We start from the raw sequence: 21,035 nt of genomic DNA on the forward strand, positions 1-21,035 counted from the left end.
ATACATTCCTTCACACTTATGAAAATAGGTATTCTATAATGCTAATGGAAATAATTGTATCTGTGCTGTAATTTGAGAGTTTTATAGAACTTTAAGCTAATATCAGTTGTTGATATATTACCTTTCAGGTTCACATGAAACTTCATCAGTTGGATTACTTGCTTCTGAACCCTCATGACTTGATGATGGTGGCTCCACCTTGTGACCACTATTGATCTCTTCCTGAAATTTGAGCAAAATTTTCCTGGCTTCTTGATTTAAAGAGGTAAACCGTAGAGCTTCAGTGATATCTTGAATAGCTGACTCACTATGTCTAGGATCAAAACAGCTTCGTTTTAAAACAAGAACTAAAAACCAGTTTTAGTGTATGATAATTTAAATGTTGCTTTTTATTGCCACAAATATAGAGTGCACTATTATCTTAGAAGTAATTCTATCTGGTGGCCATTTGTGTTACAATCTCTGATACTGTTCTCCACATAAATAATAAAAATTGCACTGACTGTTTCACTAATAAATGATATTTGAGAAAAAAAATTATGGTGTTTTACAAAACGTATACATTTATTAATTTCATACAGAACACTTTATCTTAAAACATGTCTGTAACCTAAAATCATTGACATGTTTTATTAATATAACATCCTTTTTTGCCAATAATTCATAATATATATTTCAAAAATTACCAAGAATTTGCTCCAAGGATGGTCATTTCATAATGGAATGAAGAACTGTACAAATGAATGTAGTATCCTAGAATTATCTAAAACATGTGTTACACCTCACACAAAACTGTTTGTTTCATAGCAACGCCACATCAAGCATTTTGCTGTACCAACCTAAGGGAAATGAACCATGGATTTTTGCATTGCAAACCTGTAGATTTACTGCTATTCTATTGATTTCTTCTAAGTTGGGTCACAGGCAAAATGTATTTTAACTTTAGTCCAAATCCATTCAGTCATTTATGAGAAATTGTGCTAACAAACACACACAAACTAATCTCTCCTAATGGATCATATTCCAAATGTATAACAATTTTAGTCCAAATCCATTCAGCTGTTTTCAAGAAATCTTGCTGACAAACATATGCACTCACATTCACAAGGGTAAAAACAGTTTCCAGCAAATTTGATGGGGTGAAGGCAAGAAGAGAATAACATATTCTGGTGATGTATTTATTTTTGATTAAGTTCTTCTCACAGAAAAGGCCCTCTATTTATATTTGTATCACAATTTGGTGAGCTAGCACACACAAAAGATAAGTTATAGAACTTATAGTTGCTAAGTTATATCAACCAATCTTCAAATGCTGATATTGTAGTAACCTCTACAAAAAAAGGTACTAATATTTACCAAATGTCACTTTTCAGTACTTGAGACACTAATACAAAAGAAAGTGCTCTCTGTAAAAAGATGTTTTTAAATTTGACTTTAGGTAGGTGTAAAAGGGAAATGAGCCAAAGAACAGTTTACGAATGAATACAAAAAATAAAGTTTGAAACTTACCCTGCTTCATGTTTAGCACGTGCTCTTGTGTAATAACCATCAACTGATTTAGGCTTTAGAAAAATGGCTTTGTCAGCTGCTTCAATAGCTGCATCAAATTCCTATAAAATCAAAACAATTATATTTCATGCTATTATTACTCATTTATTTCCATTAATTTGAAATCAAATGCTTTTTCTTCAACATAACATTCATGAAAAATATTTTTTTAAATGTATATTATACTTTTTGACAACAATAACTTTAAACTCCACAAAACACGTTTTCAGATTTGTTTACTATGTATTAATTACTAAGCACAAAGCTATGCAATGATCTGACGATTTATAACATTATAAGCGCTTATATTTACCATTAAGCCACCAGAGGGCAGGTAGGTCAGTGACTAACTATTTTTTCATCAGTACAAATCACTTGACATTGTGTATTTGTTTTTCTTTAATTTTAATAATAAGCATTAATTAATATGTAAGCTAGTGTGATAACCAGTTTTTTTGTTTTCTTCTTAATGTACACTAAAAGAAATGAGAGGATATGTATCACTATTGTGGTTGCCAAGAATATTTTTTGTTTGCTTCAAGTTAAGCACAAACCACACAGTGGGCTATCTGTGCTCTGCCCAATACAGGTACTGTAAAAGCTGGTATAATGTAGTCTTTGGCCATATTCTGTTGGTATGGACAGAATATACTTAATAATTACATGGCTGCATAACTTGAATTAGCTATCTGAGCTTCTAGCTTCTGTTCATGTATTTACATGAGCAAGGTGATGGCAGTTTCCATGATTTAAACTCTTAGTGCCATTACTGGATATTTTGATGCACAAAAGCTTTTAATCAGGTGTCAGTAGCACCTATGGTTTGCTGTTTGAACTAGAGGTGTATTATGTACTAAACATGTCACATTGAATCCAACCTATAATCACTGCTTATGGTGGCCCAACACCTGAGAGACAGGGAAATTTTCTGACAATTTCTATAAGAAGTGTATGTATACAATGAATCATGAGGTATGATAGAGTATGAAACATACATATAATGCTAAAGAGAGTGCAACTGTTTTTAATAACACATACAGTATTGAGCTAAAATGTTGGGACAAGAGAATATCTTGTCATTCTTTCCACTTTATGGAGCTAATTCTTCCACGTCATTACAGAAAGTAAATTTTACCACTATGATAACGCTTCACTGATTCATGTTGACAACATAATGAACCAGGTTGAGAACACTTATCATTCTTTAAAATCCCCATAATTTGTACCGAGGACATGTCATAAGTGTTCTGCTTGAATGAACAAACTGATATAATTTAGAATCTGAAATAACTGTCATGGTATCTCATGTAGTGTCTTAACTATATGGAAAGAAGCTAGCTAAGAGCTAGATTATAGTAACAGTATATGTCAGAAAAAATTAATTTAATAGCACTCCACAAATAAACCTTAATATAAACAATGTTGAACAATATATATTAAGTTTTCTTGTCATGCCATGGCCCAAAAAGCAGAGAAAATTGTTAGTAAAGCAGAGAATTTACATAAAAGGTTTACATGATGCTGGTTGACTTTCCAACAAATTACTGCAGACTTGAAATGCTTCCCAAACACTGTCAATAATATCCAAATTCTGAGACCAAGACAGATAAATTTGAAAATAGGAAAGGAAGAGGCAGAACACCTAAATTCAATGACACTGATGTTAAGTATTTTCGTTTATGCAGCCTTCAGGGCACATGGAAGACTACCACTGATCTCAAGCATGTACTAAATGACAAAAAAGTATCCAGATTTACAGTGTCAAAAGACTAACAATATATATTAAGTTTTCTTGTCATGCCATGGCCCAAAAAGCAGAGAAAATTGTTAGTAAAGCAGAGAATTTACATAAAAGGTTTACATGATGCTGGTTGACTTTCCAACAAATTACTGCAGACTTGAAATGCTTCCCAAACACTGTCAATAATATCCAAATTCTGAGACCAAGAAAGATAAATTTGAAAATAGGAAAGGAAGAGGCAGAACACCTAAATTCAATGACACTGATGTTAAGTATTTTCGTTTATGCAGCCTTCATGGCACATGGAAGACTACCACTGATCTCAAGCATGTACTAAATGACAAAAAAGTATCCAGATTTACAGTGTCAAAAAGACTCAACGAGAATGGTATATTTAGTCATATAGCAGATAAAAAATAAAACCTTTACTTTGATCTCCAAATATTGTCAAGAGACTGAAATTTGCTAATTACAAAAACTGAAGTGTTGAAGTATGGAAAAGAGTGTTATGGATGGTTCAAAGCACAAGTTGTATATCAAACAAAAGAAAGGTAAAATATGCTTACCTCAATGTATGCCACCTATCATTGATTATGGAGAAGGCAGTGTAATGGTTTGGGATGTGTTTCTCTGCTGAGATGACTGGAGATATTTGCAAAATAAATGGAACAATATACCAGCGCAAGTACTGTTGGATACTAATTCATTATGGTATACCCAGAGATTTGTGTATTATTGGTAAATAATCCTACTAATAACAAGATAATGACCTCAAACACTCATCCAACCTAGGCAGATATTACTCAGCTAACAAAGAAGCTGTTGGACTCATTCAAGTAATGCAACTGCCTCTACAGGGCCTAGATCTCAACCCAGTTGAGCAGATTTGGGATTTAACAGATCACAAACTTGACAAATCAAAAGTTTCTTCCAAAAGACTATATGGAAGTGTATTAGAGGCATTTGGAGTAAAATTCAAAAGGATGCTTTGATTGAATATGTTGCAAGATTGTCTGAAAAACTATCTGCAGTGATTAAAGCAAAAGTGGGACACACAAAATATTAACTGTTTGCTGAACTTGAGCACTTCCACTGAGTTTCTGTTTAACTAAATATGAAGATCAATAACATTTTGATGTTTCACCTGTGATTTACTTTCAATTGTTCTTTGAAAATAACCTGAAATCTAATACTTTTGCAAAGCACTGTACTTGAGTGGGTGTATAAATTCCAACACAACTTTTGCTGTATAGTTTTTCTCATTAAACCAGTTTTAAATTTAAGACTTTCTTTGTCCATGTCTAAGCTATTTCAATTGCAACTATATGTTGTACGTTATTTCAAAACACCATTAAAACTGGGACTTCTTCATTTTCAGCCTGCATTCTACTGTAATGTATGTACACATATATTGTTTTATTTCATTCATTTCATTATATATAGACATCTGACAAAGGAAAGTTGCTTGAAATTTTAATTTTGAAAATGAATATTGCTTGGTAACTTGTAATCTTCTAATTAATACAGTACTTTGTATTTCTTATGGAATGTTTTTACAAGCTATTAAATATTCCTAAATTTCACACTCAATGGCCAGTTTTAATTTTATATTCATACCATATTACCTAATATATAATAAATGATTAACAATATGAGAAAAATTCAATGTTTATAAACTGAATAACTGAAATATAGTTAGTCTCTTACATTCATTTTCCGTTTGCATTTGGACAGAAACATATACAAGTGGAACTTGACTTGCTGGAAAGCTAACAAGTAATCTTTCATGGTGTCTTCTTCAGGACATTTCTTTAGAGCATACTGAAAACGATGTGCAGCTTCCTTCAATCGGCCCTTCTACAGAACAGAAGTTATGCAATATTTCACCATCGAATATTTGAATTTTGTACATTAACATAATAAAATAATATCAAATCTTTTTAGAGTCATTTCTGGGAAACTGCCTCATTTATTTGAATATGCTTTTGTTGTTTTTTTTAACAAAAAACGTTAAACGGTTTATAAAAACTTAATTTTGTAGATCATATCGTGATCTATGACATATAATTGTTCTTTTCATGATTCTTCATGAAGTTGTAATTAAATATTAAATAATTTTTCCATAGTCATAATTGAAAACTATTGTAACACCTTCAATTCTTTTTTTATTAATGTATTTTGAATAATCACTAAACTTACACTTATGAATTTTCAGTTGTTACTAAGGGAATAGCTTAATGGTATTTCAATGCAAAATAATATATCATATTTTCTATATATATGGTTTAAACGTTTATATGTACTCATATTGCATAATTTTGCTTTTTCAAAAGCTAAAAATATACACTAACAATCTTACAACACACCTTATAAAGCGTTGTTCCATCTTCATGAAGTTTTTTCAGCAATAGCAACAACACATCAGGTTTGCCTTCAGTCATAGCCCATGTCTGGGGACCTAAAAGAATTGAAATTCACAAAGAACTTTTCAAATCGGTTTGGTTTGGTTTGAATTTCGCGCAAAGCTACACGAGGGCTATCTGCATTAGCCATCTCTAATTTAGCAGTGTTAGACTAGAGGGAAGGCAGCTAATCATCACCATCCACCTCCAACTCTTGAACTATTCTTTTACCAACGAATAGTTCGATTGACCATCACATTATAAATCCCCCATGGCTAAAAGGGCGACATTTTTGGTGTGATAGGGATTAGAACCCATGACCCTTAGATTAGGAGTTGAGTGCCTTAACAACATGGGCATGCCAGGCCTTTTCATATAGAAGCAATATTATTATCAGTCATTTGTATAAAGGTGCACAGAATTAATCAGTTATCTGTAAACCTGCAAATAACTCTTATTATATCCATTTTATTTAAAAAGACATTAAGCTGCTAAAAGTAATTTTGGACTCAAAAATGTCATCAAAACAGCTTGAACTAAATTTTCATAAAAACATCATCCACTTCTTCACGTTTTTAGAACTCGTACAGAAATTTATAGTTTTATTGTAGTCTATGTTTCCATTGCAACATTACATCAGTATATTTATATAAAGCATAATAATTGTCTTAAAATTCTTTGAATATAATATAAGCTCTGTTTCATTATTCATTTATCATCTATTTGAACTACAAAAAAATGTCCTGCAAAACCAACAAATATATGTTAACTTCTATATTAATCTATAAATAGTATTTTACCTTGGTTAATCAGTACCTACTAAAGATAAAACATTACCAATTTTAGCTCCTCGCTGAAGAAAACAACTAACTGCAGCCAAGTTTTTACAACTAATGGCTCGGTCCAAAGGTCTCATGCCACTTAAATCCACATGTTCCACAATTGCACCTTGGTCCATCAACAGTTTAACCTACAAAAACAGAAAGGAATACCATGAGGCTTCTACAAACACAATTAGGCACCTTAGGAATAAAGGAAAGAAGCCTCATTCCTAACTGTTTCAAAAATCAAATAATGTATTTTTTTCTCATATCTAGACTACTATTAACATAGATGAAATGAATTCTCTTTCACTAACATTAAAAATGTGTTCAAGAAAACTGAACATTCTTTTCCTTGTGCAAGTCAAATGCAAATATTGTTTAACAGATACTTATTTTTTGCACCTGCAAAACAGGTTAAATGTTTTCATACTTGTAACAGTGGATTTCCCATGATTTATTTGATTATTGGAGATACACTGGTGACAGTATACAATCTCAGAAAGTTCCTTTGCACTAAATTATCTGATCCTTATTTTCAAAACTTTTTTTTTACATAAAATGCACTAATGTTAAATATGGACTTTATTGTTTATCAAAAAGTGATGAATCTTTCAAAAATTTTCTTGAAACATTTGTGACAAGAAACTTACAATACTTGGGTCACCATTGTATGCAGCCAAGTCCAGTGGTGTCCGGCCATTTTTATCAGCATGATTAATATTGGTCCCATGGTTGAGAAGACACTGAATTGCTTGGAGTTGTCCTTTTATAGAGGCCCAAGATAGGGCAGTCATTCCATCTTTATCTGTGCTGTCAGGATTAGCACCTATAGATACAAATAAATTCAAAGCTTGAATCATGGCTTATTGGCTGTTTCTTCTAGATGTTTACTCATACTAGTTTTCAGTCATAGTAAAATTATTGAGATGAAAAAGTTCTAATTAATTAATTCTTTTAGATTATCTTAACTACAACAGAACTGGATTGTTACTAATCAAGGAACTGGTCATCTGTTTCTAAAACATGAAAAAACTACTGAACATTTCAATAGTCTTAGCTACAAAAAATACAACATCTCATATTCTGAGAGCTTTAAAAGGCTAAACTTTCTTCTTCACCTAAATATGGAGTTAAAAAATATATTTATACAAATGAAAATTTTGAGCTAAAAATTTTAGCTTATCAGATAAAAAAATTATCCCAAAACTGAACTACTTAGAGAATAATAAAAAAAGGCACAAGAAACTCATTGTTAAGAATTAATATTATTATTTTGTTTTGTACCTTTGGCTAGCAGAAGCTCCAAAAGGCCTAAGTGTCCTTCTACTGCAGCTAGCATGAGAGAAGTCTTGCCCGTACTATCAGTTTGTTCCAGGGTTGCCTTGTGGCTTAGTAAAAGCTCAGCTATTTCCCAGTGGCCCTCAGCTACAGCACAAGTCAGTGGTGGTTCACCAAGCTGATTCAAAACTGAAACTATTGCTCCTCTTCTGAGCAACATGTCACAAATTTCCTTATGACCTGCTAAACATGCTGCTGTTAAAGGCGTGTGGCCAGTGACATCATCTGAATTGTTAATTTTGACTTCTGCCATATCTAATAGGAATTCACATACCTATAAAAATGTAAAACAAATTATGATAAGGTGCTAAAACGAGTGGAGAGAATCTATATTTATGGTAAAACTATTAATGCTGTTGGAGGTCTTTCTTAATTTTGAGCTGTCACACAAATGGAATGCATCCAGTCAGCAGCACCCTACTATCTACCAACCAATTCAAGAAATTAACTCCCACTTTTATAATGTATCTAAAGCTTTAAAGTGTGAGAAATATTCAGTGGTATGTCATGGATTTTAATTCAGTTCATCAGCTCTAAAGTCCCAAACTAGTCTGTTCCTCAATTGAAGGGAAATCAAAAAAAGAGAAAGATAGGTTATGAGTCTTTTAATGTCATATTAAAAAAAACTGAGAAAGCTGACATTTTTAAAGTTACTTCAATTATGGATAAATTAATCTAAAATACAAATGATAATAATGGAAACAGACACCACAACAAGCACAAATTCCATGCATAATGAAAAGTAAATTGTATGTATCTCCAAATCAGATTATTGTAAATCACATCAGTAATGTTATACTGGTTTGAAATAATACCAAGATAGAATTGTTGCTGGACATTATACAAGTATGGGTATTAACAGTTTTCCTAAGGAGGTCAAAACATTGTTCTCTGCTTTATTAGTAAAAGTGTTAATACCTATACCAGCTGTCCCATGATACATTTTTACTTCAAGTGGGTTTCTTGTCATCAGGAAAAGCCATGACAATAAAATATTTTTAACTTAAAAGGAAGCAATATTTATTTTGACAAACAAGTTTTTAGAAAAATCTGAATGTAAAGGATGCATTAATTCCACATAAAACACTGAGTGATATTTTCATAACATAAATTTTAAGCAGAAAAGTCATATCCATAAAGAAAAACATTATTACAAAATCTATAATATACTGTTAGTTTTTTTTTCTATGTTTATTCAATAACATAACAACGAAGAATATTTTTTTTAAGATGCCTCCATAATGGACTAACATGATCACATATTTATTGTGAAGTACTTAAGAGAAAACATGACTATCAACATACCGCTGCATGACCACTGAAAGCTCCTGAAACAAGAGACTGTTGAGCAGCTTGAGCTAAACTAGGGCCTTCTGTAGTGTCCAATGGCCAGTCACATTGAACTAAGTAACTAACCACTTCTAGGTGTCCATGTGAAGCTGCATAAACTATAGAGCACTGTCCACCTTTATCAGTTTGATTTATCTTTAAAATAAAAAACATTAATCAATATTAAACTATATAACATTTAATCTTCATATACTTTAATGCTATTATGAGTGAAAAATATAAAACTCTAGATCCTCTAATATATAACAGAAACAAAAAATACCATTTAGATATTAACTTCAAATTTAATACAGTTGAATCAGCTCCTTACCTTAGCACCTCTGGTTAACAAAAGACAAATAATTTCAAGGTGGCCCTTTTGACTGGCTAAACAAAGAGCATCTTGGCCAAAGTCATTTGTATCACTGGGACCAGCACCAAACTCAAGTAACATTGAAACCATTTCCAATATTCCTTCATAAGCAGCAACTACAAGAAGTGGGGCATTTCCCATATGATTTGTTCTTCCTTGTGGATTTGCCTTAGCCAGCAGAAGCAAGCGACTAACCTGAAATACACAGAAACAGGTTACTATTTGTTTTGCGTGTGTGTGTACAATAACCTTTAGTAAAAACTTCATCATATCTGTCTACAATATTGGACATTTATCGAGGTAAAAATAATATATCTCCAGTTATAAAAGTTTATTAAGTTTTGTGGATAGACTTGCTAATAAAGACCAAAATAAAAACATGCAATTTTTTCTTACAGAATTATTAGTAAAAAAATTATTAAAATATTATTCCAAAACGTTGTTTTGATATATTGTGTTGTATCTTAATTAAACCAGTAGTTTCATTTTTGCATACATCATTAATTTACAGATGCTTTTCAGGTTTGACACTAAAAATATTTGCAATATAAGGTTAATTGACAGAACAAACAAAATAAAATAAAAACCTTCAATGAATATGATTATAATTAATTAATATATCACCTTCACATTTGGACTGTAAACATTGCGTACAGTCGTCAAAGCTGCCGTAATATCGTCAGTGCTTTGTTGTATCCAGTATGCCTGAAGATCACGTGGAGTAAGTTCTGGTGCTAAGAAGCCTCTAACAGTTGATTTGTAAATATGTGCCATGAGCATGTGATGACCTAATTCAAGACAGAGTTCAGGAGTCAAAGGTACTTCCAGTCGACTCAGTCGTAAACTGATCATAGCATGACCATTCCTATTAGAGATAGGCATACATATTTGTTTACAGAGTATTCCCAATACAAAAATCTGCTGAAACAGCTTAGTAAAGTGATTTAGACAAGCAAGAAAAGGAATCTAATATATATTGTCTCTTTTAATATGAGAATAGATTTTTTTTTTACATATCACTACTAAAGTAATTAAAAACAGATTAGAAGTTACAGACTTAAGTACCTTGTTGATACACTTTGATGGTATTTTGTTCATTGAAAGTGTTTTATTACAGTTGATATCACATAAAGAAATAACTGACTTAAATGTCTTCTTCACATACTTGACATCACATAGAAACTTCAAGCTTTCATTTTCCTCCCTTCTCATTAGCCATTCTCTTAACGATGGGTGTGAGAACATCAGAGAATTGTCCTGCCGAAGAACTAAGAACTGGCTTGTAATCAGTACATCCAGCTTTTGGCAGAATTCCTCCCAGGTGAGAGGCTGGTCAATAACTGCAGCATTAACACTATGAAACAATTCAATTGGCTTCAGAGGGACAAGGGATGCTAGACTGACCTGCAGTAGAGGGCTGACCTGTTGTAAAAAGATGAAAGCAGATTCTCACTTATGCTAAGAATGCATTTCTTTTTGCATAGTTTTCCTACAATAAGTAGTATCATTAGCTTCTATGTTTGACAATTCTAAAATAAATATATCAAGTAATCATCAGTGAGGTAAAGTAAAGCTGAAATATCATACTTATTAGATGGCTAGTATCTTTTCTTAATACAATTCTGTTGAACTACATTTACAGTAATTCTCATGTTTCAAATGAAGGATGTTACTTCTGCAAGAATGATATTCAATAATGCTTATTTAAAAAAAAAATAATTTGACAAATGAAAAGCAACAACAATACTAGTGAAACTGTAAGATTTGAACCAGATTGTTAGGGGTTTTGAAACCCCAAAACCTTGTTTATATCAAAAATGATTTTTTTATATACCAAGCATTTTATTACAGCTTACTTTAGTAAGTTAGCTTATGTCAACTCAATCAAAACTGTTGAGAAAGTCCAATGATGAAAATTAACAAAAATAGAAAGAAAATTTTAAATTATTACAAGTATATCTCAATTAAATATTATCTTATGTGTTTCTTATGAAATGCTTAAAATTCTGTCACATGCAGAAATAAGCATGCTCCAAACTCCAAACTAAAAAAAATAACTGTACAATTTCACTTACCCTTTCGAAAGCCTTGATGGTAGTAAACTTCAGGTTAAAGCACAATAGATAAACTTCACTTAAACTAACTGGTATCACTTTATAACTACTACTTTTCACCACCAGATGACCCCTTTCAATAAGATCTAGTATCAGCCTTATATACAACACACAACCTTTGCTTAATGACACTAGGTGGTTGGCAAACCTACATCACAATAAAAGAAATTTAAAGTACAAAGATGTAAAATTATTATGAAAACTACAAAGCCAAAATTACCTTGAAACATAGAGAAAATATATCTTATTTATATTATGAAACTATATAAAACAAATGTCGTTGCTAAGTTGGGTTTCCCAGTTGTTAAAAATATATTAAATGAATATGTATCAGGTTGGTCCAATGAACAGGTATCTTATTGAAGAAGGAATGTTCATCATGATTACAAATTTACTATGTGTATCTGTATGGTATGTGATGAGTTTTTAGTAAAACATACAAGTACACAATATATTAAGTGGATTAAAAAGTATTTATATTCAGAGTCATATCTGTGAATTGACAATGTCAGCCTGACTCAAACTCTGATAAATCAGAAGTAATGAATAAATTACTTTTGTTCATCATACACTTTGCAAAATTTCTACACCTTTCAAGTTACATATCTACAGTTTTTCTCAGTATTCCTGAATATGTATCTGATATTTACTCTCTTCAACCATGAACTGTTGCAAAATCTGATAACTCAAATATTAAATACTTTATACCATGTTTAATGGCACTCTGTATAACACTGAGCATACATACTTTGGCCTTTATTTAATTACGTACGATTAAATTATGCAAATATAAACACAGTATAAAAAATAAAAACAATATACTATTAACATCCCAACTTATTACACAAAAATTAATTTTTCAAAACAAATATTATACCAAATAATGTTATTTAATTTCTTTTATTTCTGGAGCACAAGTTATAAACAAATGAATAAAAATTCTAAAAAACATGAAGTAAGAAGATCAAATTATTTGAAGAATAACCACAGTTAGTACCTTTATATGTGGTGTAAGGATATTTATAATAAAATTCAACATGAATCTTTTAAACACCAAAAAACTGCTTTTCTTTTTCAAAGAAAGGAAGACACTTTGTTTAAATCAAAAGCAAAATTCTATTAAGCTGTTAAAATATCTATGTTTGTTTTCGTCCAAAGCTACACAATAGACTATTTATACACTGTCTATCACAAGGAACTGAACCTTGGTTTTCAATGCTGCAAGTTCTTAAACTCACAGTTGACAACTGGGAAACAAACGTTCATAGACATGTGTAACATTAAAGTTGTCAATTGTAATATCTACTACAGATTCTGGTATTAAATATTATATATAAATAACCTTAAAAGTTCTACAAGTTCTAAATAATTGTTTAAGTTATAAAAAATATATCATTTTTACCTTGTATATGAGGCAGCTTCCCCTTGTCCTTTGTTTATAGTAATGTTTTCCCGGATGGAGTGGCTGGATCCTAGCCTATACATAATGTAGTCATATACATCATGCTTGAGATTATCATTAGCAGCAAGTTTATCCAAACAGATTCGGTGGAAAGGAAGTGATTTTGTAATTTCTTGAAAAGCTGTGCGGACAGTGATGATTACCTACAACATTACAAGAGCAAAATTCAACTATGAAATGAAAACTGTACTGATAAGACAAACAAATAAACTTCTATTTAACAGATAGTCCATATGACTGATAACTTGCAAAACAAAGTCAATTTTAGCTTATTGATCTTTGACATAATAGAGGTATAAAGAATTATATCTTGTATTCAAATAGAAAAGAATCTAAAAAATCTAAATCTAAATCTTTTGGCTAAAAGAAATAATATATTCTTACTTACTTTCAACAATGAAAGGAACCGACTTGCATAGAAGGAAGACATTTTTACTTACTTTCAACAATGAAAGAAACTGACTTACATGTCTATACAAGAAGGAAGATATTTTTACTTACTTTCAACCATGAAGGGAAATGACTTGCATGTCTAGACAAGAACGATGCAATTGTATCACCAAAATCTGGCTTATGAAATTCAGCTTCATTTAATCCATCAACCACTAGGAGACATGTGGTATTAGGAATCTTGCCAAATCTTCTCAAAGTGTTCAATGGTTCAAGAACACCACGAACAAATGCCTCAGAAGCATTGGTTATACAAGAAGTCATGCTCAGAAGTTGCTGATACCTGCAACCACAGTGTAACACTAAATTATCATAAGCTTATGCAGTATCAGTCTTAAAAGAAAAGTTTGCCTCTTCATTTTAACCTTAATGTAAAATACAAGTTAATAATCTAATCCTTCAATAATATATTTGGAAGTTTCTAAGTCCTATTTCTAAATTAATCTTTTATACAAACATTGCTTTATTGCTTCAAGTGACTTTTTAATAGTTTTCTATGTTTTACTTGAAATGGGAATGCATTTATCATCAACATTTATTATGCTCATACACTTCTAATTAGTACAGATTTTTCGTTTTACATTCACTTTCCCAAGATATCAGTTGCATTAGTTACAAACCTTGGTTCTTGTATTAAGAATTCTCTATATGCTACCAACTGTGGAGCATGGCAGAGTTGAGCAGCTATGCTATGAACAAAATCTGGAACCAGACAAGTGACGTTGTTGTCAACCTGGCAGAAATGATATGCTACTACGTGACCCCCAAGAGACCGAGCTGTCTCCTGAGCTAAGCTGAGCCGAGACTGATACAAGTAACTGTTTCCTCCACTGCCAACTGACATGTAATCACTGTTATCACTGGATTGGATATCTGAGATAAAAAAAGGTTTTTATAAAACCAAAATAACTTATAAAAAATTAGCAATTAGTGACGATAATAAAATATTACGGGAAACATCAGAGCTAAATCTATAATTAATATATTTGTGAAAGTTAGACATGATTATTCTGATAAAACATCAAGCATATGAGTAATTTGGTTTTACTACTACATTCGCCTGTTATGTAAAACTGTGTGTGTGTGTGTGTGTGTGTGTGTATAAATCAACATACAAAGAACTATGTCTGTGCATTATCTCCATAGAAAAATTAAAATCAAATATCATATTTTATCAAAATACATTTTTATTTCATCAAAGATTAAAACTCAATAAAAGCTAGATCAAACTTATTAAAATTATAAATGTTTGAAAAGTTCAATAGTAAGTAAATAACAATTAAAATAATTTTCCTAGAAATACAATTCCTATAAATACATTTTCATAAAATATTTATGTGCCAAATACATAAAATTTATGAAATAACAATACAAAACTCTCCAGAAAATTAAAAAATTCTATTAAATTTTATAATAATAAAATATTGAAACCTAAAATAAATAATTTTATACAGTAATAAGATGATAATTTAATGACTTCAACTAATGCATAAAGTATCTACTACAAACCATGGTAAATCGGTTCTTCCTTCTTAGGACCAAACACACTGTGATCGACAAGCTGCAAAGCAATAGCCGTTTTTCCACTACCAGGCCCACCAGATATCACAATCCCACTACTGTTAGAGCTAACAACCTGAAGAGATGGTATAACTCAGAGTAATATGCAAATATAAACTCACACCATAACAAAAATAATGACTTTAAATACCTTTCTTATAGCAAATAATCACAATTTTATAAAAAGCTTTCACATACCTCAGAACAATTTACATATCATTAAGTATCATATTGTATTACTTTTTTCTTCAAAAATTTGATTCATCACAACTACTCAAATGAAGATAAGATAGCCCTGAACATAGTGAGAAAATACAAAATGTGATGATTATCTATTGATCCAACTCTTTATAATGGTCAAAATTTTGATAAAAACAAGGATTCCAAAGGGATGAGGCCCAGCATGGCCAGGTAGTTAGGGTGCTCCACTCACACTCTGAGGGTTAGGTTTATATCCCCATACCACCAAAGATGTTCACATTTTTAGCCATGGATGCATTGCAACATGATGGACAGTCCCACTGTTCATTAATGAAAGAGTAGCCCAAGAGTTGGCAGTGAAGGGGGGGGGGGTGATGACTACCTACCTTCCCTTCTAATCTTACAATGATAAATTAGGGACAGCTAATGTGGACAGCCCTCATATTGCTTTATGCAAAATTCAAAACAAACCAAACTAAACAAATGATTCAGTGCATTCAAATCAGACAAAGTTTTAGTATTACAACATCTCATAGTTAAGACTGGTATATTTAAATTAGCTACATTATTCTGATCTAAGTAGGTAGAGCTCGATTGAATAATAAATTAACGACAAGATTATTATATTACGTGGATTTTTTTACTAGGATTTTTGTGTGTTAAGAGATAACAAAATACTTTGCCACACTTAAGGTTTGAACATAATGTTGGTCAGACATTCCTCATGCAAAAATTGACAGTAATTATAGCAGGGAAATATAGAAAAACCACAGGATAAACACCTCCTCATTTGTTTTTATATTTGGAAAAAAAATCTTTTAAAAATACTTTATTTTGTTAATTTTGAAAGTTATTGTTAATATTTTTATATTTCAGATAAATTCATATCTTTATACTAAGGAGGTTGAATAAAAAAAAAAAACACCCAAAATTCTCCTATTTGGATTAGAGGTTTTTCTATATTTGATTTTGTTATGCCTATGACTCTATGTGGGTTTTCTCTAATCTTTAGAGAAGCTTCAAAAGCTATTAAAATAAAGAGATTAGGAAAATTTATTGGTTCCAAGTAATAAGGTTAAAAAAATTTATTAATTTTAAAAATAACCACTAATTCCAAGTAAAATGATTGAAACTTCTTGAGTTTTTGTATTCCAAAACGTTATCAGAAAGAATACTTATTTTTGTTGATATTTGAAATGGAAAATTTACTCAAGAGTTTTAAGTCATGTGAACAAAAAAATATATTAGCGAAACAATTTCTATGAAAGAGTGTTTCTGCAAAATTTATTTTAGTGGTATTATTTCATCCTCCTAAAGAATATTAAGAACAGAAAGTCCTGCCAAACTGAAGAATAATTTTTACCAATATTACAGGTGGACAAAATCTTTTTAGTACTTATTAAAATTCAAAATTAACCATATCTGTCATCTCTCTGCTCTTTTCAAACTGTTTGTGTTAATATACTTTACAAGTTATAATTAAAGATTTAAAAAAAACTGTATTACCTGTTCAATTTCCTTCAACAACCAATGTCTTCCAATAAAAATTGGTTCTGGTTCACTTTGTGGCACCTCAAAGAATAAAGGTTGTAAGGTGACTTGTAAGCCTTTATAGCCATGGTACTGTCCTGTTCATGATAAATAAAAATGCACTATTTATCTTTGTTACCTTTGTAAATATTTAAATAACTGTATGTTCATACTTATAGAATATCCTAACAAAAAAGAAAAAGTTTTATCTGGAAACCATAAAACTGGGGAAGATTTAAACATACATATACCTGAAAATCTAAAACATATTTAATGGGAAAATCATTAGGAAGACTTAAAAATTGTAGAAATGCATTAAATCTTATTGAAGAAATGTAATTTTGAAAGAAAGTTAAATTAAAATAGTTAATCTAGGTTTACAGTTTAAGAATTGAATGCATGAGAAATGATAATGTTGTAAGATTTTTTCTGTTACATGCAAGTTTTCTTTTGAACTATTTAATTAAAATAATGCCAAGTTCAGTTTAAATGACACTAATGTACTTCTTCACTAACATTTGTTACATTCACATTCACCTGTAGGCCTAATTTCTTAAATAAACTTCAAACATAAACTCCAGAAATAAATGTTGGCCTTACTTCAAAAACAACATCCTACCTTAACTAGTTTTGATGGGCAAAAAAACATGTTACTTTTCCAGTTAGTAAACAGCAGAATAGACATGAAAACTCTCACTGCAAACACTGAAATGAATCACTCACTAAATACTTCATGAAGTTTCATTAACTGATAGCTTATAATTATAAATGGTGTACCTTCATATCTAAATATTAGATGAAGAATCTTGATTATTATGTCATTATGGTTAGTATCTCCCTCAAGTAAACATTTAAATTCAAGCATTGAAAAAATAGTTTAAAACACTGCTTCCTTCATGGATTGTGAAGTCTCTTGAACAATCCTAATACAAAAATAAAACACGAAACTGTTCATTTATAAAGTTGTTTTGATGGTTCCATTTTCCAAAGATTATGGTAAACAGATGGGATGACTTCTTGTCCTTTGCTGCCACTTTATGTCCTGTCACCTGGGGATTTTTTTTTGCAGGTGGTTGACCAAGTCTACTGATGGCTCTATCTTGTTGACTCTCTGGAAATAAAAGTATGTGAAGATTCCTGTGCTTTTCAGAAGGTTCATCTCCACTGACAATTTCTTCCCTGGAGTAACTAGATAGCCATTTTCTAATCAATGCCCTTTCAAAGTAGATGACTTTTGACTTGAATTGCCTGACCCTTTGGATTCTGTAAACCACATCATAAATTATTTTCAGTACAATATATGGCCCTTCTAAACACTTGTTTAAACTTCAGAGTTTGTCCTTTCTCGTGGTGAAGAACATACAGCCATATCATATCACCTAAATGGAATCAAATCTCATAAGTATTAACATCATAATAATGACTTATTATTTTATCACTAACTGATTTAAGTCTTTCCAAGATAAAGTCATTTGGGATCTCAATGGCATTCCTTAGTCCTTCTGCCTGTTTTTGTGTAAGCTTCTACTGAATGACTATCCTCTAAATGTGAGTAAGAAAGTTCAATTGCCTTTTTAAGTTCTCTCCCAAACATCAGTACAATGATTTGTCTCCTGTAGCTTCATATATTGCTATATGATAACTCATCAGTAGCAGTGGAAGATTTTGATTCCACATTTTCTTGTGCTTATCCACACAAATAATTAATTGGTTTAACAGTTAACATCTGTATTTTTCCAGCATGCTGCCAAATGATGAATGAAGGACTGTTGTACTTGTCTTTTAAATAGGAAGCAAGATTAACAATTTCTTGTTCACTTTCCACCAGTTATCATTGAAAATGATTTGAAATTCAACTTGGTATGTTTCCCATAGACCCTTCCATCAACGTTTATTGGTTTATTTTTCAGATGACTGACGTTGATCTAACCACATAAATTCTAGGACCTGATTTGTTTGTGTCAAGGTTTGATTAGTATAGAAAAATCTTGCAGCCACAGATGATACAGTAGTAGTGGTAATATGTGAAGGTGAAATAGATTCCCTTATTCCATATTCAATAGTAAATAGTGTCTTAGGTGGAAGTCTTAGATGGATGCAAAAATATATGTGAATAGCTTAATCTTTGCACTTACCTATTCTTGTTCCAAATGTTTTATTCTGTCATAGACTTCTTTTCACACTTCCTTCATTACATCATTATAACCTTTTTGTACTTTTCCAATCCGTAAGGGACCAACATGGCCTGGTGGTTAAGGTGCTTGACTCACAATTTGAGAGTTGCAGGTTTGAATCCCTGTCACATCAAACATGCTCGTCCTTTCAACTGTGGGAGCGTTATAATGTGATGGTCAATCCCACCAGTTGAACGCCTTAAACCACCTGGCCATGCCAGGCCTCCGTTATTATGAAGTTTAGTCAAAATTCTGTTTTATTTCCACCAAAACAACCTTATTTTTTAAACATGAGTTGTAACATTTTCTATCCTTGGGTGTATTTTTGTAGATTATTTGGTAAAAAATAATAGTATGTCCAGTCCATATGACAATAATGAATTAATTCATTCATTTCTTCGATAAAGTTTATAGGTACGACCTGCCACGATGTTATGGTGTTATTAACAATCAAATAAGTGTACATGAGCTGAAAATTTAACATTAAGCCTACCTTTAACGTCACATAAGTCTAACTGCACATTGTAAGTTGAAATAAAGTACTGTGATCTGTCATAAAGTTTTCCTAGATATCACACATGATTTACCTTTGATGTCCAAACCAGTTGTACTTTTTACACTTTTGTCAGACCGCCTAACTGCCGAGGTCCGTCTACCAAATGGATTATGCTCTCTCACTTCTGTACAAGAAAGGATACAATTTGTAGATCAGTAGCGATGATAAGCATATCATGCTAAATTACTGTGATTTTTCTATAGATTCGCTAACACTCTCTTCATACCATGTCAGTAGAACGACTTATTTGTTGTATTGAAAAACCAGAGAGACCATTTCAAGTTTGTCAGGTTTTTATTGATTAAGAAAAATCACTAATTTAAATTTTTTTCTCGACGACAAACACACACTATAATTTTGAATACAAATAATTAAAATCCGCTAAGGCATTTCTTCAGAGCTTGTGTTATTATGTGAATTCACTTGGTAAACGAAATAGTTTTAGACATAAATAACGTGTGCATCCATTATTCAATTACAATGTTACTGCTGTGGAAAACACCATCTTTACTAGCGAATCTATCAATCGTGTTAATATTTAAAGCTTTAGTTCAGCTGCATTATACTTACTTCCATTAACTTGTCGATGTAAAATTGCACTTATGGGGACAGGAGATGTGCTATTACGTGTGCTTGTGCTCATTAGAGAACCAATGCTATCAGAACTTGGATCACGACTGCTGGTTCTATAGGCTACCAATGAGCCTAAAACTTCTGCCTCAGAGGATCCTATAGGATACAAATAAATCACAACAAAAGTGAATATCACTTATGTCACTGACACATACAAAAGTCACTTATGAAAACGTGGAATATTAGTGTTATTATTATTACTGTTATATAGGCAAAACAAAAGTTGATATTATCTTTCGTGAAAATATACCATAAGAAACTAGTTGGTAAGTTAAAAAAACCACAAAAAACAACTACTTCTTTACAGTAAAATACTAATAATACAAGCTTTCTGGGTCATTTCACTGAATTACATCAAAATTGAGCCAACATAGTTGAAAATGCGATATCTGTACAAATTTTCACCAACGATTAACTGTGTAATATTTTATAAACCAATCTTGTGTCACTTTTCATATTACCTTTCAATAAAGTTCAAAACTTGTGAAGAAAAATACTCTTTTTTTAAGTTATTGTGGAGACTTTTATAAAAACGAGGAAATATTATAAGAAGGTAAAGAAATACGAGTAAGATAGTACTTACATTTTAAAATATCGTGTTAAAAAACGGAAATAAGTTAAAATGAAATCACTTTTTGAGCTTTTGTGCACAAAATAAATTTTCTTTTGATTATGTACAAAGAAAGAAAACACAAACATACACGATAATTTAATTTTTGGAATAACAAGCATGCCCTTAGTAACACAGCAGTAAGTATGCTGACTTACAGTGCTAATAACCAGGTTTCGATAACGCAGAT

At 31.3% G+C, this 21,035-nt stretch overlaps 1 protein-coding gene across 8 annotated transcripts in view; it reads right to left on the reverse strand.

The window, feature by feature from the left end:
- LOC143255199 (protein TANC2-like) overlaps positions 1–21,035 on the reverse strand; it is a 113,800-nt gene that overhangs the window by 4,803 nt on the left and 87,962 nt on the right. For 6 of the 8 annotated variants that reach the window (XM_076510479.1, XM_076510478.1, XM_076510473.1 and 3 more), the window contains 19 exons: positions 20,173–20,331; positions 19,634–19,726; positions 16,849–16,970; positions 15,091–15,217; positions 14,202–14,454; positions 13,633–13,864; positions 13,072–13,274; positions 11,631–11,817; positions 10,721–10,977; positions 10,180–10,420; positions 9,514–9,750; positions 9,159–9,338; positions 7,800–8,127; positions 7,166–7,341; positions 6,529–6,661; positions 5,656–5,747; positions 4,997–5,146; positions 1,510–1,610; positions 122–313 (listed from right to left, as the gene is read on the reverse strand). In XM_076510479.1, the coding sequence (XP_076366594.1) occupies positions 122–313; positions 1,510–1,610; positions 4,997–5,146; positions 5,656–5,747; positions 6,529–6,661; positions 7,166–7,341; positions 7,800–8,127; positions 9,159–9,338; positions 9,514–9,750; positions 10,180–10,420; positions 10,721–10,977; positions 11,631–11,817; positions 13,072–13,274; positions 13,633–13,864; positions 14,202–14,454; positions 15,091–15,217; positions 16,849–16,970; positions 19,634–19,726; positions 20,173–20,331 (3,463 nt within the window). The remainder of the gene's footprint in view (positions 1–121; positions 314–1,509; positions 1,611–4,996; positions 5,147–5,655; positions 5,748–6,528; positions 6,662–7,165; positions 7,342–7,799; positions 8,128–9,158; positions 9,339–9,513; positions 9,751–10,179; positions 10,421–10,720; positions 10,978–11,630; positions 11,818–13,071; positions 13,275–13,632; positions 13,865–14,201; positions 14,455–15,090; positions 15,218–16,848; positions 16,971–19,633; positions 19,727–20,172; positions 20,332–21,035) is intronic. The other 2 variants (XM_076510477.1, XM_076510476.1) reach the window with 1 other exon arrangement.

Source organism: Tachypleus tridentatus, chromosome 7, assembly GCF_004210375.1.
Source record: "Tachypleus tridentatus isolate NWPU-2018 chromosome 7, ASM421037v1, whole genome shotgun sequence".
NCBI lineage: Eukaryota > Metazoa > Arthropoda > Merostomata > Xiphosura > Limulidae > Tachypleus > Tachypleus tridentatus.